Source organism: Zalophus californianus, chromosome 15 (assembly GCF_009762305.2).
Source record: "Zalophus californianus isolate mZalCal1 chromosome 15, mZalCal1.pri.v2, whole genome shotgun sequence".
In the NCBI taxonomy this organism is placed as follows: Eukaryota; Metazoa; Chordata; class Mammalia; order Carnivora; family Otariidae; genus Zalophus; species Zalophus californianus.
This window is the reverse complement of record NC_045609.1, coordinates 87,581,726-87,599,764: the sequence shown is the minus strand read 5'-3', so window position 1 is coordinate 87,599,764 and position 18,039 is coordinate 87,581,726. Positions and strand designations below refer to the sequence as shown.

At 51.7% G+C, this 18,039-nt stretch overlaps 1 protein-coding gene across 5 annotated transcripts in view; it reads right to left on the bottom strand.

The window, feature by feature from the left end:
* Nucleotides 1-5,084: 5,084 nt before the first annotated feature.
* The window catches only part of PPP2R2D (protein phosphatase 2 regulatory subunit Bdelta), a 53,385-nt gene continuing 40,430 nt past the window's right edge, over nt 5,085-18,039 (bottom strand). For 4 of the 5 annotated variants that reach the window (XM_027586830.2, XM_027586856.2, XM_027586842.2 and 1 more), the window contains 5 exons: nt 17,824-18,001; nt 14,864-15,028; nt 12,515-12,684; nt 12,351-12,442; nt 5,085-6,869 (listed from right to left, as the gene is read on the bottom strand). In XM_027586830.2, the coding sequence (XP_027442631.1) occupies nt 6,590-6,869; nt 12,351-12,442; nt 12,515-12,684; nt 14,864-15,028; nt 17,824-18,001 (885 nt within the window). In that variant the 3' untranslated portion in view covers nt 5,085-6,589. The remainder of the gene's footprint in view (nt 6,870-12,350; nt 12,443-12,514; nt 12,685-14,863; nt 15,029-17,823; nt 18,002-18,039) is intronic. The other variant, XM_027586838.2, reaches the window with a different exon arrangement.

Below are 18,039 nucleotides of genomic sequence, written 5' to 3'. Positions count from 1 at the left end.
CAAATAGGGAAACCTATCACAAGTAAACGAGGCCATGCTGGAGGGGCGGGGGACGTGGGCCAGAGCCAGCGGTGGATTTTACCGGGGGGTGTCCGCATTAGCTCACAACCATGGCCATCCAAGTGTGTGTGCAAACACGAAGGTTTCTAGCTTTGTCCAGAGGGCCTAATGAGCAATGCCAAGTCAACAGCAGAGGGCTGGCTGGTCCCTGGTTCCTCACGGCATTCTTCAGTGATTCCAGGACAAGGGGCGGGAGTCAGGAAGGGCTCAAAAGCCAAGGTGAAAGAACCCACAGTGGCCTGAAATGGGACAAACAAGGAGCAAAGCCGCTACAGTGATGGACGTTGACCCAGAGACTCGCGGGCGTCCCCGAGTCCACGCTGACAGCAGATGGGAGAAAGGCACAGTTCTTCCTCAGAACTCCGGCTCCGTGCAGAAGGGCTGACGGGACGACTGACCATCAGGCAAACACAGGTGCCGAATCCGTGGGTGCTGGAGTGAGTGCGTAAAGGTGTGACGAAGAGCAGGAGGCCTCCCCATGGAAGATCATCACAAAAGGAAAACTCTGGAGCTTGACGGTGAAGCAGCCTCGTAGAGCCAGAATAAACCCGTGTGCACAGTCAATTACCCTACGAGAAAGGCGGCCAGAGCCTGTGGTGGGGAGGACTTTCTTCAGGAGATCTGAACCCCTGTGCTACCGCAGAGCACGATGCAGGGTGCCTGGCTGGCTGTGTGGGTGGCGCATGTGATTCTTGATCTCAGGGTTGAGAGTTCAAGCCTCACATGGGCATAGAGATAGCTTTAAAATCTTGGGGTGCTGGAGTGGCTGGCTCTTCATTTGGGCTCAGGTCATGAACTCAGGGTCATGAGATTGAGCCCTGAATCAGGTTCTGCACTCCGCAGGAAGTTGGCTTGAGATTCTTCCTCTTCCTCTGCCCCTGCTTGCACGCTAAAATAATTTTTTTTTAAGATTTTATTTGAGAGAGCACAAGTGGGGGAAGGGGAAGGAGAGGGAGAAGCAGGCTCCCCACGGAGCAGGGAGCCCGACATGGGGCTCGATCCCAGGACCCCAGGATCATGACCTGAGCTGAAGGCAGATGCTTAACTGACTGAGCCACCCAGGCATCCCTAAAATAAATCTTTAAGATAAAAATCTTCAAAAAAAATTGTTAAAACCACCCAACAATGAATTTAAGACCCTAAACCATAAACTAGAAAAAAATGGGCAGTGACCTCCCTAACACTTGATCTTGGTGATGGGTTTTTGGACTTGACACCAAATGCAAAAGCAACAAAAGCAAAAAATAAACCAGTGGGACTACACCAAACTAAAAATCTTTATCAACACGATGAAATGGAAACCTACTAAATAGTAGAAAATATCTGTAAATTGTGTATCTGATAAGGGGCTAATATTCAAAATTCCTGCAACTTCATGGTAACAAGTCAATTGGATTAAAAATGGGCAGAAGACATGAGCAGACGTTTCTCCAAAGACGACATCCGGGCGACCAGTAGACACATGAAAAGATGCTCAACATCACTCATCATCAGGGAAATGCAAATCAAAACCAGGATGATCTATCCCCTCACACCTGTCGGAATGGCTACAAATAGAAGACACGAAAACAGATGTTGGCGGGGATGCGGAGAACGGGGAACCCTCATGCACGGCTGGGGGGAACGCAAGCCGGTGCAGCCGCTCTGGACAACAGCGTGGAGGGTCCTCTAACAGTTGAAACTAGAGCTACCCTACGACCCAGCACCTGCACTTCCAGGTACATATCTGAGCAAAACAAAAACACTAATTTGAACATACCTACACCCCACCATGTTCATAGTACTATTCACGACACGACAGCCAAGATTGAGAAACAACTCAAGTGTCCATCAATGGATAAATAAAACGTGTTGTCTCTCTCTCGCACGCGCGCGCGCGCACACACACACACACACACACACACACACACTATTCAGCCATGGACCTTGATATGCCACGATGCTGAGTGAACTAAGTCAAATACTGCATGATCCCCCTTATATGTGGAATCTTTTTTTTTAAGATTTTATCTGAGGGGCGCCTGGGCAGCTCAGTCATTAAGCGTCTGCCTTCGACTCAGGTCACGGTTCCATGGTCTCTCCCACTCCCCCTGCTTGGGTTCCCTCTGTCGCTGTCAAATAAAATCTTTAAAAACAAAAATTCCATTTGAGAGGCAGAGAGTGAGCACAAGCAGGGCGCGAGGAGCAGGGAGAGGGAGAAGCAGACTCCCCGCTGAGCCAGGAGCCCGAAGCGGGGCTCGGTCCCAGGACCCTGAGATCATGACCTGAGCCGAAGGCAGACGCTCAACCAACTGAGCCCCTCAGGCGCCCCACATGTGAAATCTAAAAGCAAAGCAAAGCAAAAACCAAAAATCAAGCGCATAGGCACACACAATAGACTGGTGGTTGCCAGAGTTGAGTGGGGGGGTGGGGAAATGGGTAGAAAGAATGAAAAGGCACAAACGTCCAGGTGTAAACTAAAGCCACTGGGAAGTAATTCAGGGCGTGGTGACTACAGGTAATAACACTGTTGTAGATTTGAAAGTTGCTAAGGGAGTAGATCTTAGAAGTTCTCATCGCAAGAAAGAGCGTTTTGTGATCATATGTGGTGAGGGATGCTAACCAGAGTCGCCGTGGTGGTCACTTCCCAGTATATGCAAATATTGAATCATGTTGTCCACCTGAACCTTGTCTACGTTCATTATACCTCAATGATAAAAAAAAAAAAAGACACCATTTCTAATAAGAACCATAGAATTATACTGCATTAAGATACTTGGATTTTAGGGCACATATTTTCCTCTGAATGTTAGTTCTTGGAATGACAAATTCATGCTCCTCATCCTTATGGAACACACATTTTTAAAGATGTCTCGAGATCTCCAAAGACACTAACAATAAACTCTGGGGCAGACAAGTGAATTGTTTCAATAAATCCCAAAGGAACACCTGAAGAGTCTAGGGAGGGGTGTGATGCCGCATGGCGGGCTCCGAGGGGACAGGGCTCTGCCCGTACCTCTGGGCCCCACTGCGCTCCAGTGGCCTCCCGCACAGGTGCAGAGGCCTCTGTTCGGACCCGGTGTCCGTCTGACTCCCGGTCCAGGAGCAGAGCCTGTTGGAGACGTCAGTGGTGCCCCCAAGGGTGCCAGTGGCGCTGCTGAGTGTAAGGCAGAGGCTTGCGGCCTGGAGGGATTTCGGGACGCGTCTGCAGACTTGGCCACGGGAACGGGGCTCCTTTGGTGACTTACCAGCTACGGGCTTGTCAGAGACATGGCAGGTGTCGCTGGTTCTCACAGTCCTCGAGTGCAGGGAGCTGAAAGTGAACGCAGGGCCGTGCTTGGGGAAGCAGTGCCACCTGAGGCAGGAAAGGACAGGCCAGGTACACCTGCACGGCGGCAGCCCAGCCTCCCAGCCAGCGGGGCTGCTGCCCGCCCTGGACACCCGATGCTGGGACCCCACCGGCGCTCACGCCCCAAGGAGAGGGACATGCTGCCAGATGAGGCGTGGATGAGCCCAGCAGCCCAGGCCCAGATGACACTCACCTCCACACGTTCTTCTGTCCATGATTCCCTGCTCATCCCTTCGGGGCCACAGCTCCACGGCATGCAAGTGTCCCTGTGTCCTGTATGTGCCCGCCCCTCACCAGCTCCATGGGGGCGCGTTGTGGGGCCAAGGCATAGAGTGCAGACGGGAGCCCCTGACCATGACTGTGTGCTGCAGGGTACCCACCTGCACCCCATCACCACACTGGTGTGAGGGAAACCCCTGGCCGAAGGCCTGCGTGGAGCAAGCACCCAGTAGAAGGGGGTTGTCACCATCAGGAGTAGCACCCAGGCCTGTGACTGGGCCTGTGACAGCCCTGTGTGTGTAGGGGGGAGGGGGGCTGCCTTTTAACCCCATGTGATCCCTACCCCATCCATAGTTGGCTCCTGGCCTCGCGCCCAGCTGGTGTGGAGACTCCTCGTGGGGAACATGCTCAGCTTCCTGGGGCACTCCCTGCTGTGGGCACAAAGGAGCCCCTTTGCACCGAGGATGGGACCCAAGGCAAGCATGGTCGAGCCTGGCCAGGCAGGTGCGAGCTGACCACACAACGGGCCTTCTAGTGAGGGAAGGAGCCCAGGGTCAGCAGGCCGAGGCCTGAAGGCTGCTGTCTGTGGGCCCCGGATGCTGCCTTCTCTCCACCGGGAAGGCCCAAGACCAGGGTCGTGGTCAGTTATCACACCAGCTCGTACGAGGCTTTTCTGGACTTCCTACACTCCCCTGCCAGAGCCCCCGAGCCAGGTCATAATGAAATGGTGGTTCCATCCCCACTTAACCCCTGAGACAGAGCCCTAGGGCAACCCCCGCCTCAGACCGGGGTGCGCACAGAACGATGTCCCCCAGACGACAGGCACCTGCTGGCCCTTCACCTCCGGAGCCAAGGCGTCGCCGTCACCCAGGCCGACTCAGGGCTCCTCTGCGCACACCCAAGTGCCAATTTGGACATTCTTCTCAACCCCCTCAAGCAAAGACCTGTAGCAATTCCTCCTGGGAAAGCAACGTGGCGACCAGAGCCCCGGACTCAGCCTGGCCAGCAGGGACTGCCCACACGTGCGGAGCACGGAGCTTTGGGGACAGCCCCCAGCTGGGCAAACAGGAGCGGCAGAGACGTGGCCTTTGTTCTTGTCCCACCGCGAACGCCGAGGATTTGTGGACAGCTGACCACCCGACTCTGAGTCTTACACTAGCTTAGAAGCTCAGTTTTCCTTAAAAAAGCATGTCTAAATCCACACTTGAATAAAGCATATTCACCCCAATCCAGGTCACCAGCCTAGAGAGCACAACAGCTTTAAGAAAACGGCGGCACAGAATTCTAAGGATGAAAACAACTCACACAACTTGCTTTCAGGAACGGAGACGATGTAACTGTAAACGAGAGAAAAGGGGGAACGCTGCGGCGGCCTCGGGGACAGCGCTTCCTCCGGCAGGGTCCCCTCTGTGATGCGGCGGCAGGCCCGCTTCCTACTTGGTGGGAAAAGCCGTCCGAACACACACTGCAAATCCAGTTAGACATTTAAAATTTATTACACCTTTTGATCAAAATAGTTGAACATGTATATACAATCCCATTGGAGCTTTTTCTGAAGGACCAGGGTGGACTAACACTTCGAGAACTCTGCTCCACACCTCAGATTTGTCAACTGCGCCACAATGGATATACGGTAAGAATTATTTTTAAATTAACTCTACTTAGAAATTCTCCATTTCTAACTGAATGTGATTTGAAGTGGCTGTTAACATTAATTCAGGGAAATGAACAGAATGTTCATTATCAAGACATTTGTTCTTACAGATCGATACCGTTAGTAACCAAAATACGCCTTAAAATTTCGAGAGCGGTGCGTGCACCCCGGCGCTCCCGTCCCCTGGAGGACGCTGTGATTTGGGCCCGTGTGTGAAATCCCAGTAAGGTCCAATCACTTAGCATTGTTACACCTCTACAGTTTGTCTTGGGAAATGCTGATTTCTGGTATCAAAGATCCTACTTTAAAAATACGCCACACCAGGGTAGTGATGGCATCGCACAGTAATTACAGTTGCTTAATTCTGTTGGCTTGAAATGCAGTATGAAACTGAGCATGCATGTAATCTCAGCAATTTTTAAAAAGAGTATCCCTCCCACAAGTACTCTTTAAAAAGGTTTAAAGAGAAAGCACGTCTGTGTTCCTGGCTGTACTGGAAACCAGATGTTGTACTTCCGTAGCGGCGGTTCTGCTGCTCACAACTGTCTTTCTCAGAGGCGATCCCAGGCTTTGTGCAGACCTTACCTGGTGTGTTACCTGCACTCTTTCCACAGAAACGAAACAGAGTTACAGAGTTTGGGACGGACGGGTTCAGAGCACACGTGCCACCATTCTGCCAACGGAGGACAGAAGCTTTTCATGTTGTTCCAAAGCACGATTCTGCAGAATTCCATCATGTGCCATGAAAGCAAATAAAAAGCCGATACTTATCTTGGATTTAAAAACACGTTTTAGAATGTGTGGCTTTTATTCAGTGGTCACACCAGAAGGCGTGATGGTAGATACAGGTGTGTGGGGGGGGAGTAAAGCTGCCTGAGCCTGCTTGGCGAACCCATGCCCGCAATGGAGGCCACCTGGGCTCGGGGGAAGGCGGAGGGGAGGGGGCACGGCGGCACACACGTGTGAAGGCCCGAGTATGAGGGGGGGCGGTGGGGGGGGGGAGGGCTGCAGAGAGACAGACATTCCATCAGACAACTTTTCTCTTGGGTGTTAACTTTTTGGTCTACAAACTGGAAAGCAAGGCTCAGACTGAAATAAATACATTTATTCTGAGTAATGGCCGTTACTGAGCACTGTCCACCAATGCTGCGCTGAGTGGGTGAGTGGGTCTTCCGCGGAGCAGCAACCTGGCCCGCCTCGCTGCAGGTGGAAGACCGGCCCCTCCAGTCTGTGAAGGGGAGCGGGCAGCACCTTGCTGCTCCTCACCGGGAGGAGGACGCGCCCCTCCTCAGAGAAGACAGCCGGGCTCAGTCCCCGCGCTGGCTTCCTTAGTTGACTTTGTCCTGGAAGATGTACAGGTTGTTGGTGGCGGCCACGGCGATAATGTTCTCTGCCGGGTGCCAGGCCGTGTGCAGGATCTTCTTATTGAAGTCCAGACTGTCCACACTAATCTCGTCCTTCTTTCTCTTACCGCCTGTACACACTTTCCGAGGCTTTAAGCTGGCTCGAGGCTTGCTGTTCTCCCGGGAAGCTTCCAGCGTGACATCCCTCCGCGTATTCCGATCAAACATCCTGAAGAAGTTGTTGTAGGACCCCGTCATGATCGCACTGCTCAAGACAAGAAGAGAGAGTAACGCCTGTCAAGGACAAAGCGCTCCACACCCCGCCGCGCGCAGGCCCAGCGCCCTGGACGCCCAGCGCCGGTCACCTTCCCTCACGCCTCCTCTACCTGACAAAGCCATTTCTAGAAATAAGAAACAACAGTAGAATGGTCAGGAGAGACATGCAGTGAAAATTTCCTCCTGAACTGCGTATGTGCCATCATGTCAGCAAAAATGTACAATACAGGATAGAAAGGGAAAAAAGGAATAGCCACACTTTTAATTACGCTTTTTAAGTGATCTCTACACCCAACATGGGGCTCAAACTCATGCCCCGGAGATCAGGAGTCCTGTGCTCTTCTGACTGAGCCCGCCAGGCGCCCCACATTAATGCATTTTTAAAAAGTAAAAAAACCCGGCACGATCCCAGTCCTGAGTAACTGTGATTTATTTTCAGGTCTTGAACATTTCCAACTCTGTCAATGATTCAAAGTTGGTTTGTGTTCAGTGGACATTAGTCAGACTTCTCCCAGCACAACACACAGTAGCTCAAAGAATACTTTTTAATTCATTTTGATGTCAAAAAGTTCTTTCACAGGAAGCAACAAGAACACAAAGGGGAAAAGTCCTAGACCTCAGTGTGGGTCTCAGACGCTGCCGTCTGCCCACGGTCTCATTTCTCCAGCATTAATTCTAATGGCTTCTGCCGTCTCTACAGTTGAAAACGTTTGTTACACTGGTACAAACTTCTGGTCTTTTTCTACAAAACAGAGAAAAATGGCTCACAGCAAGTGTTGCCATGATTTGGCCCGTGGCCACCGCAGACGAGGAGGTTCAGACCTTGCCCCGTGGACGGGGCGGATCCTGCTGGCGGCACAGCCCGGTCCTGGCAGCTCCCTGCAGTCTCCTCCGAGGAGCCCATGGCCTCCTGTCTCGAGGCACGGCTAGCGGCTGACCTTGACCATGGGCAAATGCCTCATAGTCTGACTAAACTGCACCCAGAAAACAGGATCAACTCAGAAGACTACTCGCAGCTACCCTTATTCCACTTCTGCTCTCGAATGCCGGGAGCACACAGTGCCAGGGCTGCCCAGCCCAGGGCGCTCTCCGGCTCAGCCTCGTGGGCCAGATGACGTCCATGGAAGGCTGAGCAGGAAGCGTGCCAACGTGCAGCTTCCGCCCATGCTCCTCAAACTTAACTGAACCCGCCACAATTCCTCAGAACACAGGTAAGATTCTTTCAGGAGAATGCTATTTTAATTTATTTTTTAAAGATTTTATTTATTTATTTGATAGAGCACAAGCAGTAGGAGTGGCTGGCCGAGGGAGAAGCAGGCTCCCCGCAGAGCAGGGGGAGCCCGATGTGGGACTCGATCCCAGGATCCCGGGATCATGACCTGAGCCGAAGGCAGTCGCCCAACCAACTGAGCCACCCAGGCGCCCAGGAGGATGCTATTTTATTATTGGCACGGATTCCAACTGCTGGTGCCTGGTAAAAACCAAAGCAGACCAACTTCAATACAGACTCATTATTTCTTTAGATTTTAAGATTTTATTCATTCATTTGACAGAGACACAGCAAGAGAGGGGACACAAGCAGGGGGAGTGGGAGAGGGAGAAGCAGGCTCCCCACTGAGCAGGGAGCCCAATGCGGGGCTTGATCCCAGGACCCCGGGATCATGACCTGAGCCAAAGGCAGACGCTTAATGACTGAGCCCCCCAGGCGCCCCTTCTTTAGATTTCTGACCGCCAAACCCACATGGGAGGTGGGAGGTTGGCGTTCCCACCGCACTGGTCCAGCGACCCAAACCACACAAATGACCACCTTCCCAAGCACGTGGCCAGGTGTCATCCTGTTCCCTGGTGGCAAAGTGGACCCAGGAGCAAGTGGCTATGTCCACTTCTGCTAGGCAACCTGAGCACAGCCAAGTGGTGCCACATGACTGCACGGTCCTGGGCAGAGTGCAGGTCTCCCTCCCCGCCCTCCCCCCGCCGCCCCCCGGCCCCACCTCACACCATCCCTCAACAGGTGCTCCCTGGCAAGAAGGCAGGGGAGTGTTTGCAGAGATGAAAGAACAGGTAAATGTTACTGGAAAGCCTTCGGATGTTCTTGGGGATGGGTAATTGAAGGGCATTTTTCAGTATTTTGGGTATACCAAGAGGCATAAAAAAAATACAGTGACTGTCCATCTACCCATAAGCCACCACTAGCTCGGTCTAGAAAGACCGGTCTCCCACCCTGGGCCCCTAGCGGGACAGTCCTTCTAGTAGGGGAGGATCATTCCTGTACATGTTTACATCTTGAACAGTTACGCATTCTTAGAAACGCAACCGTCTTGTACGTTCTAGATGACACAGAAGTCAGTGAATCATATTCTTCCAACAACAAGCTTTCTTTGCTCTTTATCCTTGTGAGATCATCTACGGTTCTTAGTATTGTAGGTTATGAACAGACAAGTTCCTTGTTCACTCACCCGACAGTGAACACTGAGCTCCTTCAGGGGTTCGCTAGTTCCTGTTTCTGAACATGTTTTCCTGCCTGTATGTGCATGAGGTTCCTGACCCACATGGGTCGCTGCCAGTCTCCAAAGGGCCACGGTCAAGGCCACTGGCCCCCACCCCTCAGCCCGACATCCCCGTGGTTGTGAAAGCTCTGAGAGGGCATCTGGTTGGTCTGACCTGCCGACTCCTACTGAGGACGAGCATTTTTATCCATTTTCTTCCCATTTCTATTAATTCCCATTTATGAGCTGTCACTTTCCTATAGACTAAGAATTTTTTGCATATTCTGGATACTTCTCTCTTTGCCAGTTATATCTGCTCTTGCAGGTTTCATTTTTATTGTTGTATTCCCATATAAAGAAGTTTACCATGTAAACATAGGTGAAGTTCCTACTGTTTTCTTCACCGTCTGGATCGGAGCTCAGTAAGTCCGTAGCGTCGCATGCGGGTGGTGCGCTCCCATAGCTCTGGTCCAGTCTTTACAACACTCAAGAGCTTGTTTACTCTGGCTGAGGGAGAGCTATAACCCTAACCCCCAACACAGACTACCAATTTAGACAAATCACTATCGTTCAGAGTCAACGTTCCTTAGCTTTGCTCGCAGGGCCGGGGCCGGCGATGGCTGCCTGCCTCCCTGAGGTCTCACACCTGCTTTCTGAGCCTGCGTCCTTGCCCGGAAGCGCACCCTCTAGATCTGTTTTGTGAGCTCCCATCAGGGTGAACTGCTCTCCATCTGAAAGCACCTTTATCGCACACACGTTCTGAATGATCCTCGTCTCCACGCACCCCCCCAGGCTGACAGCAGCTCTGCCCCAGCATGCTGAAACAAGCACAGGGCGCTGCGTCGCGCCACCTTCTGTATGTCTGCTATGCTGAGCAGGCCACACTCAGCCTGACCGTCCGTTCTCCAAATAGTAGTGTGTCAGTTTTTCCATGGCTGCTTTTAAGATCTTCTCTTTGCTTCTGGTGCCCCGTAATTTCATTCTGACACAGATGTGGATTCCTGTGCTTCCTGAATCTGTGTGCTCGGTCTTCCGTCAGCTACAGAAAATTCCTGGCCGTGTCACACGTCCTCCTGGGCACGCCTCCACATTTCGCTGTGTGGCCCCCTCCCCCACCCCCCGCCCCGCAGGTTGCTCCTGACCTTTCTCGGGTCCCACCAGCCACTCTGCGCTGCACCCTGGGCACCCCCAGTGTTCTTCAGTTCACTAACCCAAGGTCTCTGTTGCTGCTCTGGATCTCCCACCAAGTCCACAGTGATTTTCAATCACTGTGTTTTTCATTTCTAAAAGTTGATTCTTTTACAAATCTCCTAGGTCATTTTTAGGGGTCTTGTTTATGGTTTCTTCCATTAATCCGAAAATATTTTCAGCATTCGTATCTTATACTCTGCAACTTATGGTTCCAGTATCTGAATCCTCAGAGGTTAAGTTTTGTTGCTGTTTCTGACTTGTTCACAGTAGCTTTCCTACAGGTACTTGGTTCTTTTTACCTGTACGCTCATGTTTAACGGATTTTAATCTGGGGAAATCCTGAGTCCTGGGTGTAATGGGAGAGCCACACAGCCAGATTTTCAGTGGGTTTGCCAACACTGTGATTCCTGAGTGCTCTCTCCCTGGGGTGAGCATCAGGGCCCTGCAGTGTCCAAGTGCAGGTGTGTGTACCACTCTCTGCAGAAGCTCAGGGTGCACTGGTTGTGACCCCAGCCCCACCGCTCGTGTGGCACTGCCTAGGCCCCTGGTGTTGCTGCTGAGGGACTTGGGAAATGGATGACTGCATAAAGCGCAAACTGCTTTGCAGGGCTGGGAGTCCGGTGCTGCCTCTGCTCCAGGAGACTCCCTTCGCTGCAGCATCCACGAAGCGCAAAGAGGTGGCAGTTGGCATGTCAAGAGGGTAAAAGCCCGGATCCGAAGCAGTTTGCTCTTGACGCCCAGAGCCCTGACTGCTCTGTAGTACTTAACTCCTCAGTTAGCTTTTCTAGATCATGGAGCCAGTCCAGACACAAACTCTGCATCCTGGGAGGGAGGGCAAGCTGAGAGTTCCACATCTCAGAGAATTTCTATGCTTCCCCTACCCCCTAAGGTGTCAGACACATTTCCCTTGGGACTCCCCACCCGGACGTACTTTTCCATAATCCTCGAGTGTCTCACTGCGCACTGTGTGGACCCAAGGTTGTAAGCACACCAGCCCTCTGCTGTGAAAACCCAGCCAGTGGGGTCCCGGGACCAGATGCCCCCAGGCCAGCTCAGCGACCCAGGTTCCCCGACCTTCTGCTGCCTGCCCCTCTTCACCCTGGCCGTTGGGCTCTCCCCCTCATTATGTGTGCGCACAGTGACCCATGTGCACAGGCCCCCTGCCACGCACGTCCCACAAGGAGGCCCCACCTGACTCACCATTCCACTAGGGACGATGCGGGGACAGTCTCTTTCCAGCACCAGAAACGCACTATGCTGTCTGAGATCGAAGACACAGCCCTCAGCAGTACTGCTGTTACTGCCCTCCTCAGAGAATGTGCCCAGAATAAACTACCGAGACACCAGAGCCTCCACTTCCTAGAGGCCACCAGGACTTCACGTCAGCCACCCCACCTGCTGTCCAACACAACCACCAGCGAACTCGGAGGGCATTTTCCCCTCTTGTTCCCTCTAGAGGAAATGGCAAACTGGAACATGGCCATTCCACATGCTTAGTGGTAAATCATTACCCCACGTCCTTCCTTCCCGCTCATCTTGGAAACAATACAAAAAATACATATATTTTGAAAATATTTTAAAAGCATTTTAAAAACCACCAAAAGGAACCTTAGTGCCATGTGTACCGTCTGAATACAGATGGGACCTAAGCGAGGGAACAGGTGCTCAGACGCCCTCTCGTCTCCACCTTGAACCTGCTGCTCGGCAGGCAGGCGGCCTGGAGAGCGCAACCCAGCAGCCCCCAAGGCAGCTCCCACGCACCCAGGGCCGGTCCACCATGACACGTGCCCTACCTGTCTGAACCGCTCCAGCAGCACTCAAACTTGTCGAAGATGCAGTCGTTTTCATACAGAGAACAAAGCTTGCTTCGCAGGTACTCGTGGACCTTAATGAAACCACAGGAAGGTTAGAAAGCGTTGTGCACAGGTGTGGCGCCATGCCTGCACGGTGGCCTCACCTGGTGGGTCTCCACGGGCCGGCTCTCCATGTTGAGGTCCCACACCTTCACTGACAGGTAGTCTCGGGTCATCATGTACCGACCGCTGTGACTGAATTTTACGTCGGAGATGGAGGAGATTATTTCTGAGAAGAAGGACCTACTGCTGGGATCTTCAGGCTCTTCAAAAACTGAAAAACACAAAGTTTTCAGCTTCTGTTTAACGTGGGGATGCCTGGGTGGCAGAGCTGGGTTAAGTGATTTCAGCTCAGGTCCTGATCTCAGAGTTGTGGGATCGAGCCCTATGTCAGGCTCTGCGCTCAGCGCACAGTCTGCTTGGGATTCTCTGTCTTCTTTTGCCCCTCCCCCGCTCACTCTCTCTAAAAAAAAAAAACGAAACAAAAAACCACGAAAACAAAACAAAGCAAAAAACCTTCACAAAACAACAAACCGAGAGAACAAACCATGTTCAAGTCCCTAGGCCCTCCCTGGGGGCTGCAGACTGCACACCACTCACGCTTCTGATTTTTCTGATCTCAGTATGTTTTCTGGCCTTCAACTTCCGAGCTTAAGAGACTTAGATGAAATGTCCCAGTGCCAGTTACTGCCAAGGGACAACATCAGAAACACAGCCCCCCCCCCCCCCCCCCCCCCCCCCCCCCCCCGCGCAATCTCACTAAGACTCTGGAGCACCACATCTGTGCCTGAGGCCCCGGACTGGGGCCTGGAAAAGCCCCTCAGGACACTCCCATGTGCCTTTTGGTCAAGAACCCCTGTGCTGACCACAGGTTGTTACCACACAAACACCTGCGAGTCTGAGCAGCCCAGGCCCTGGCGAGCCACGTGCAGACCTGTCCCGTCCATATCACGGGAAGATGATACGGCGTCACCTGGAAACACCAGATCCAGACTGTAACCTCTAGAATGGTCCCATATACCAAAGCCTGTCAGGAAAAGGGGTCTGTCTCTGCTGTTCAGGAGTGAAGCTCCACATAACAAAACCAAATTACTACTTTTCGAAAGATTCCAGATGCTTCTTTAGCAGACCTTCCTTTCTCCTACAGGTTTTGCTTTCTAAGAAGCTCAATAGCCCTGCACCTGCGATGCAGTAGAGACCTCAGAGGCTCCACCAGACCCCTGATCGCATCATCATGCCCTCAGCTCAGGAAACTTCGAGTGAGTACTTCATTTTAAGCTGCTTTAGCCTTTTTTTTTTTTCTTTTTATGTAGAAACCTATGTTTCTTGGTTCTGCATTTGAAGTTAATTTTAAGCAAGCCAGTGGCAATACCAAGCATTTACTCGAAAGTATTTTGCTGACAAAAACTACTTTTGGTATCTAAAATGGTTTACTCAAGAATATTATCTTGAGGGGCGGCTAGCTGGCTCAGTTGGTGGAGCGTGCGACTCGATCTTGGGGTTTTCAGTTCAAGCCCCACGGTGGGTGTAGATTACTAAAAACAACAGCAACAACAAAAGAATATTCTCTTGAAAGACACAGGCCAACGTTATACGAGGCTCATTCTTCCTTGTGGGACTCCTATAGGAGGAATTCTCTAAAACATAGCTGCAGAAAAATGAGAACAAGGCAAAAAGGTTATTGAGAACTGGTTAGTGCAAACCCTCTAATGCCAGGCACTGCGGGTGCTGCTACACGTCCTACGGGAGACACTCCAGACACAGCGATCCATGAATGGATTTCACCAGAGGAGAAAAGTGTCACAGGAAATGAAAATCGAAGGTACTTCCTCGGACAGGCTGGCTTGACCTGTCAACGGACTGTGAGGACCCTTGAGCAGAGTTACCAGTACACAGTCCAGTCCCCACCATGGGACCTAATGCACGACACACACACTTCCAGTTTCCTGTAAGGTCAGGCCTATTCTTTATGGCTAAACATAAAAACAAAACTTTCCTCACCTAGAAGAAACCAAGGCTCAGAGGATTAAAGCGCTAGAGCTTGGCCTGAGGGAACTGCCTCCAAGTCCAGCAAAGCACTGCGAACAGAGCCCATCCTGACAGCTGAGAACCGTCATGGGTGAGATGCGTTCTGGCAGCCTCAGCCGAGGTCCTAATGCACAGAGGTAGAGGCAACAGATGGTTCTCGGCTGGACCCAGCCAGGGAGTCCTCTGACGATGCCCTGGGATTCTGGGTGTGGGAGGAACCCTACGGGCTGCCCCACCATGGCCTCACGGCCCACGTGGTGCCAGCAATGGCCCACCAAAGAGCCACCCAGGGACTTAGGATCAAAAGCCAGTCCTACACTTGCACAGGTCTAGGGAGACCAGAAGAAACGCTAAGTCTCTGGAGAGGGTCTCAAGCCTGGAAACCAGGATCAACAGGAGCCATCCCAGCCCTTCCAGGCACTTACACTTGGAGTGTCTGTCACACAGGGCTGAAGAGCGCATGTCACACAGTCGGACGGTCCCTTTGCTGCTGCTGTACACAAACACGTTGCACTGGTGCGGGTGGAACTCGGCCGCGGTGATCACCTCCGTCAGCTCCTCCATGTTCACAGGCTTGATGTCCACGATGTCTGGAGGCGCACAGTTAAGGCAGAGCGCTTGGCGGGCTTTAGTCCACGTTCAAGCCAACGTCAGGTGTGCGACACCCCGCAGCGAGGGGTGCGAGCAGACATGCACAGCAGGGGCTCCTGGTAAGAGAAGCCGCGTCCCCGCACTGCTCACACCACCGCCGCACGCCTCACCAGGCCTGGGCCCATGCACACGCACACACTGCCTGCACCCTGCCGCGACCACGAACGTTCCACGGGAGGACGTCCCCAGCAAGATCAGACAAGCTCAATGATGTAAAGAAGAGGAAGCAAGCGGCCACCTGTGCAAAAACCCCATACCTATATCCATAAATTACACAAGAGAATTGCCAGATTCCAAGATTCTGCTTTTTCGAGAATCTTTTCTTGATCTGCCATCAAAAGCTTGTTCTAAGCAGTTAGAACAATGTTAACATTATAGCTTGCCAGACAGAGAAACCACGCAACTGAAGAAAACAAAGAAAGAGTAGAATCTGACTTTGGGTCGGGATGGAACAACAGGGTCCAGATGAACCGTTCCACTGAAACAAGCAAGAAACCTGACACCACAGCTCATCGCTGGAGACGAGACAGCAAGGCCGTGGCCCTCAAGGGGCTGGAGGCACCTCGACAGACGGAGCAGCGCCGCCACTCACACTCATACACGGCACAGTCTGCAAAGTTAACCAGGAAGCAAGAAGCCCAAGGTGCGCGGAGGGGATGGCTGTCTGTGTGCAGACGGGCACAGCTGAACGAGGGCAGGCGGCTGAGGCTCTGCGAGAAGCACGACCCGCTGCCAGAGCGCTCAGGGCAGTGCACCAAAGGTACTTCTAAGGTAACAGTATTAATAAATACAAGCACGTATATGAAAGCGTCGTGTTTCATAATCTAGGTCACAAGGAAAGGCATCTAAAACATGACTGCGGGACAAAATTTTGTAAAGGCAACGAAAAGCATGACTGCATACACAAATCATTTATGAATTACAGTTCTCACAAATCATGAAGAAAAAAGATGAGATTCCAACAGGAGAAAAATCACAAAGGACAGTAAAAAAAACTCACACTAATGGACAGTAAATTAACAAAAGATACTTAAACTCACCTATAATCAGAAAAATTAAAAATGGCCTTATTTTGGTTTTACTGATGTGAAAAATTATTTTAAAGAGGGTCCAGAGTTCTGCTAAAAACAAATACTCCGAGGCAGTGGGAGCCCCCACGTCTCAAAGCCTGCACGGAGGCTGGCGTCCTGCGGATTGAGGCTCACAGGTGCGCACAAGGGGCGGCAGCAGAGCGGCTCGGGGCACTGCGTCCACGGCTCTGAGTGTGTACAACCTGTCCTGCAGCTGCAAGCGGGAAAGATGGTTCTAATGCATCAAGGAACGACAAGGCTAGCAGCAGGGGCTTTCTGACGTGCCCCAGGCCCTGTGCTACCAGCTCTGCAGCCACGGGCTCTTGGGTTCCACAGAACCGCAGGTAGCACCCCAGGAGTGTGGGTTTACGGAGGGAGAGAAAGACCTGGGCTGACACAGGGCCGTCATGTAATTAAGGTCTTCGAGCAGAACTCAGGCCCCCGACACCCCCGAGTGCTTGGGGCTTCATGACCACTGTGCAGAGGATGAGCCCCCACTGTTCCTAAACATAAACGCCCTAATACAGACATAAAAACTGCCTTCAACAGCTATCTGTGGAGGGTGGGATGGCGGGGGGGGCAGGGAGAACCTCCTATGAATTATCTGCATTTTGTTCAAAATGGTCACATACTAATAGAAGAAAGAAGGATTTCAGATACGAGTTTAAGGAGAATAAAGAGAAAGCAGGGAGCATGAGCACGAGCCCCGAAGATGGGAGGTTGTTGCCAAGCTGCACGAGGAGGAGACGCAGCAGGCAGCCGTCCGCACGCGCTGTGCCTCGTGCCTCGGCGCCCAGGAGCACCTCACCGCCTGCAGCTGCGGGCGCCGCACGGATGGCGGAACCGCCGTGCCCTCTTTCCATCAACTAAGTCATCACGTTAAGTAAATAACCACAGCAAGTACAAGGACATCAAATAATAAAAATCCAGTGTGAAATGCTAGAATTTAAAACACCACACACACTTCATTTCATGGATTTTCTTGAGTACAAGGGAGCGCGCACACATGCCTAGTCCCGTCTCGGCTGCAGCCCAGGCGACCCGAGGGCATCTGTCCCACTCTGGCCAGCCCGACATCGCTCCCAAACGTGGGAAATCCTGACTGATGGCCCTCGATGTGCACATAAGACAGGGCTCTCATTTCTGGAGAAATCAACAACTTTTAACATGAGTGAATAACCAGTCGCATGTAGATTTTCACCATAACGGTAACCGCACAGCTGCAGCCTTCTTAAGAGAGATGAATGTTTGAATATTCCTTAACAGCTTGTCTTCTGTAACAGAATTCTCACATGATCAGTCACTCCTCGGGCTGTGTAACTAACCACCACTCTAACCAAAGTCAATGTCTTCTATTCTAGTATCTACTAGCCAGTTTGTGTTGGGGGCAAGGGACCAGGCAACACTGAACCTCTAGATACACACTATTTAAAATTGTCTCTCATGAACCGGGAGGGCAATGGACTTGAGGTCATTTTCATTTTGTAGAGAACTCTCCCCAAAGGTAGAAAGCAGTTTCCATTCTTAGGGACACGTTAAATCAGAGAACTTAACACCACAGCTACCATGCAGCAAGCTGATATGCAGAAACACACATACACTGAGAACTTCCCTGAAGAACAAACCTATGAAAGATGCCAAGACAGCCATCTGATGAAGGATACTAAAACTTCTATCTGTGATTTCTAAATGCCATAGATTAATTCTCAGGTCATCTGCAGAAAGATATGTTTCATGATCACTATTTACTGAAATGGAATTTATATGATATGTGTGAGCATTTGCAAAAATTCGTCGTGGACTTGCTTCTACCATAAGATCCATGGGCTTCAATTTTGGAACCTAAAAATGGAAGGAAATAGGAATTCAAAACAAAGATC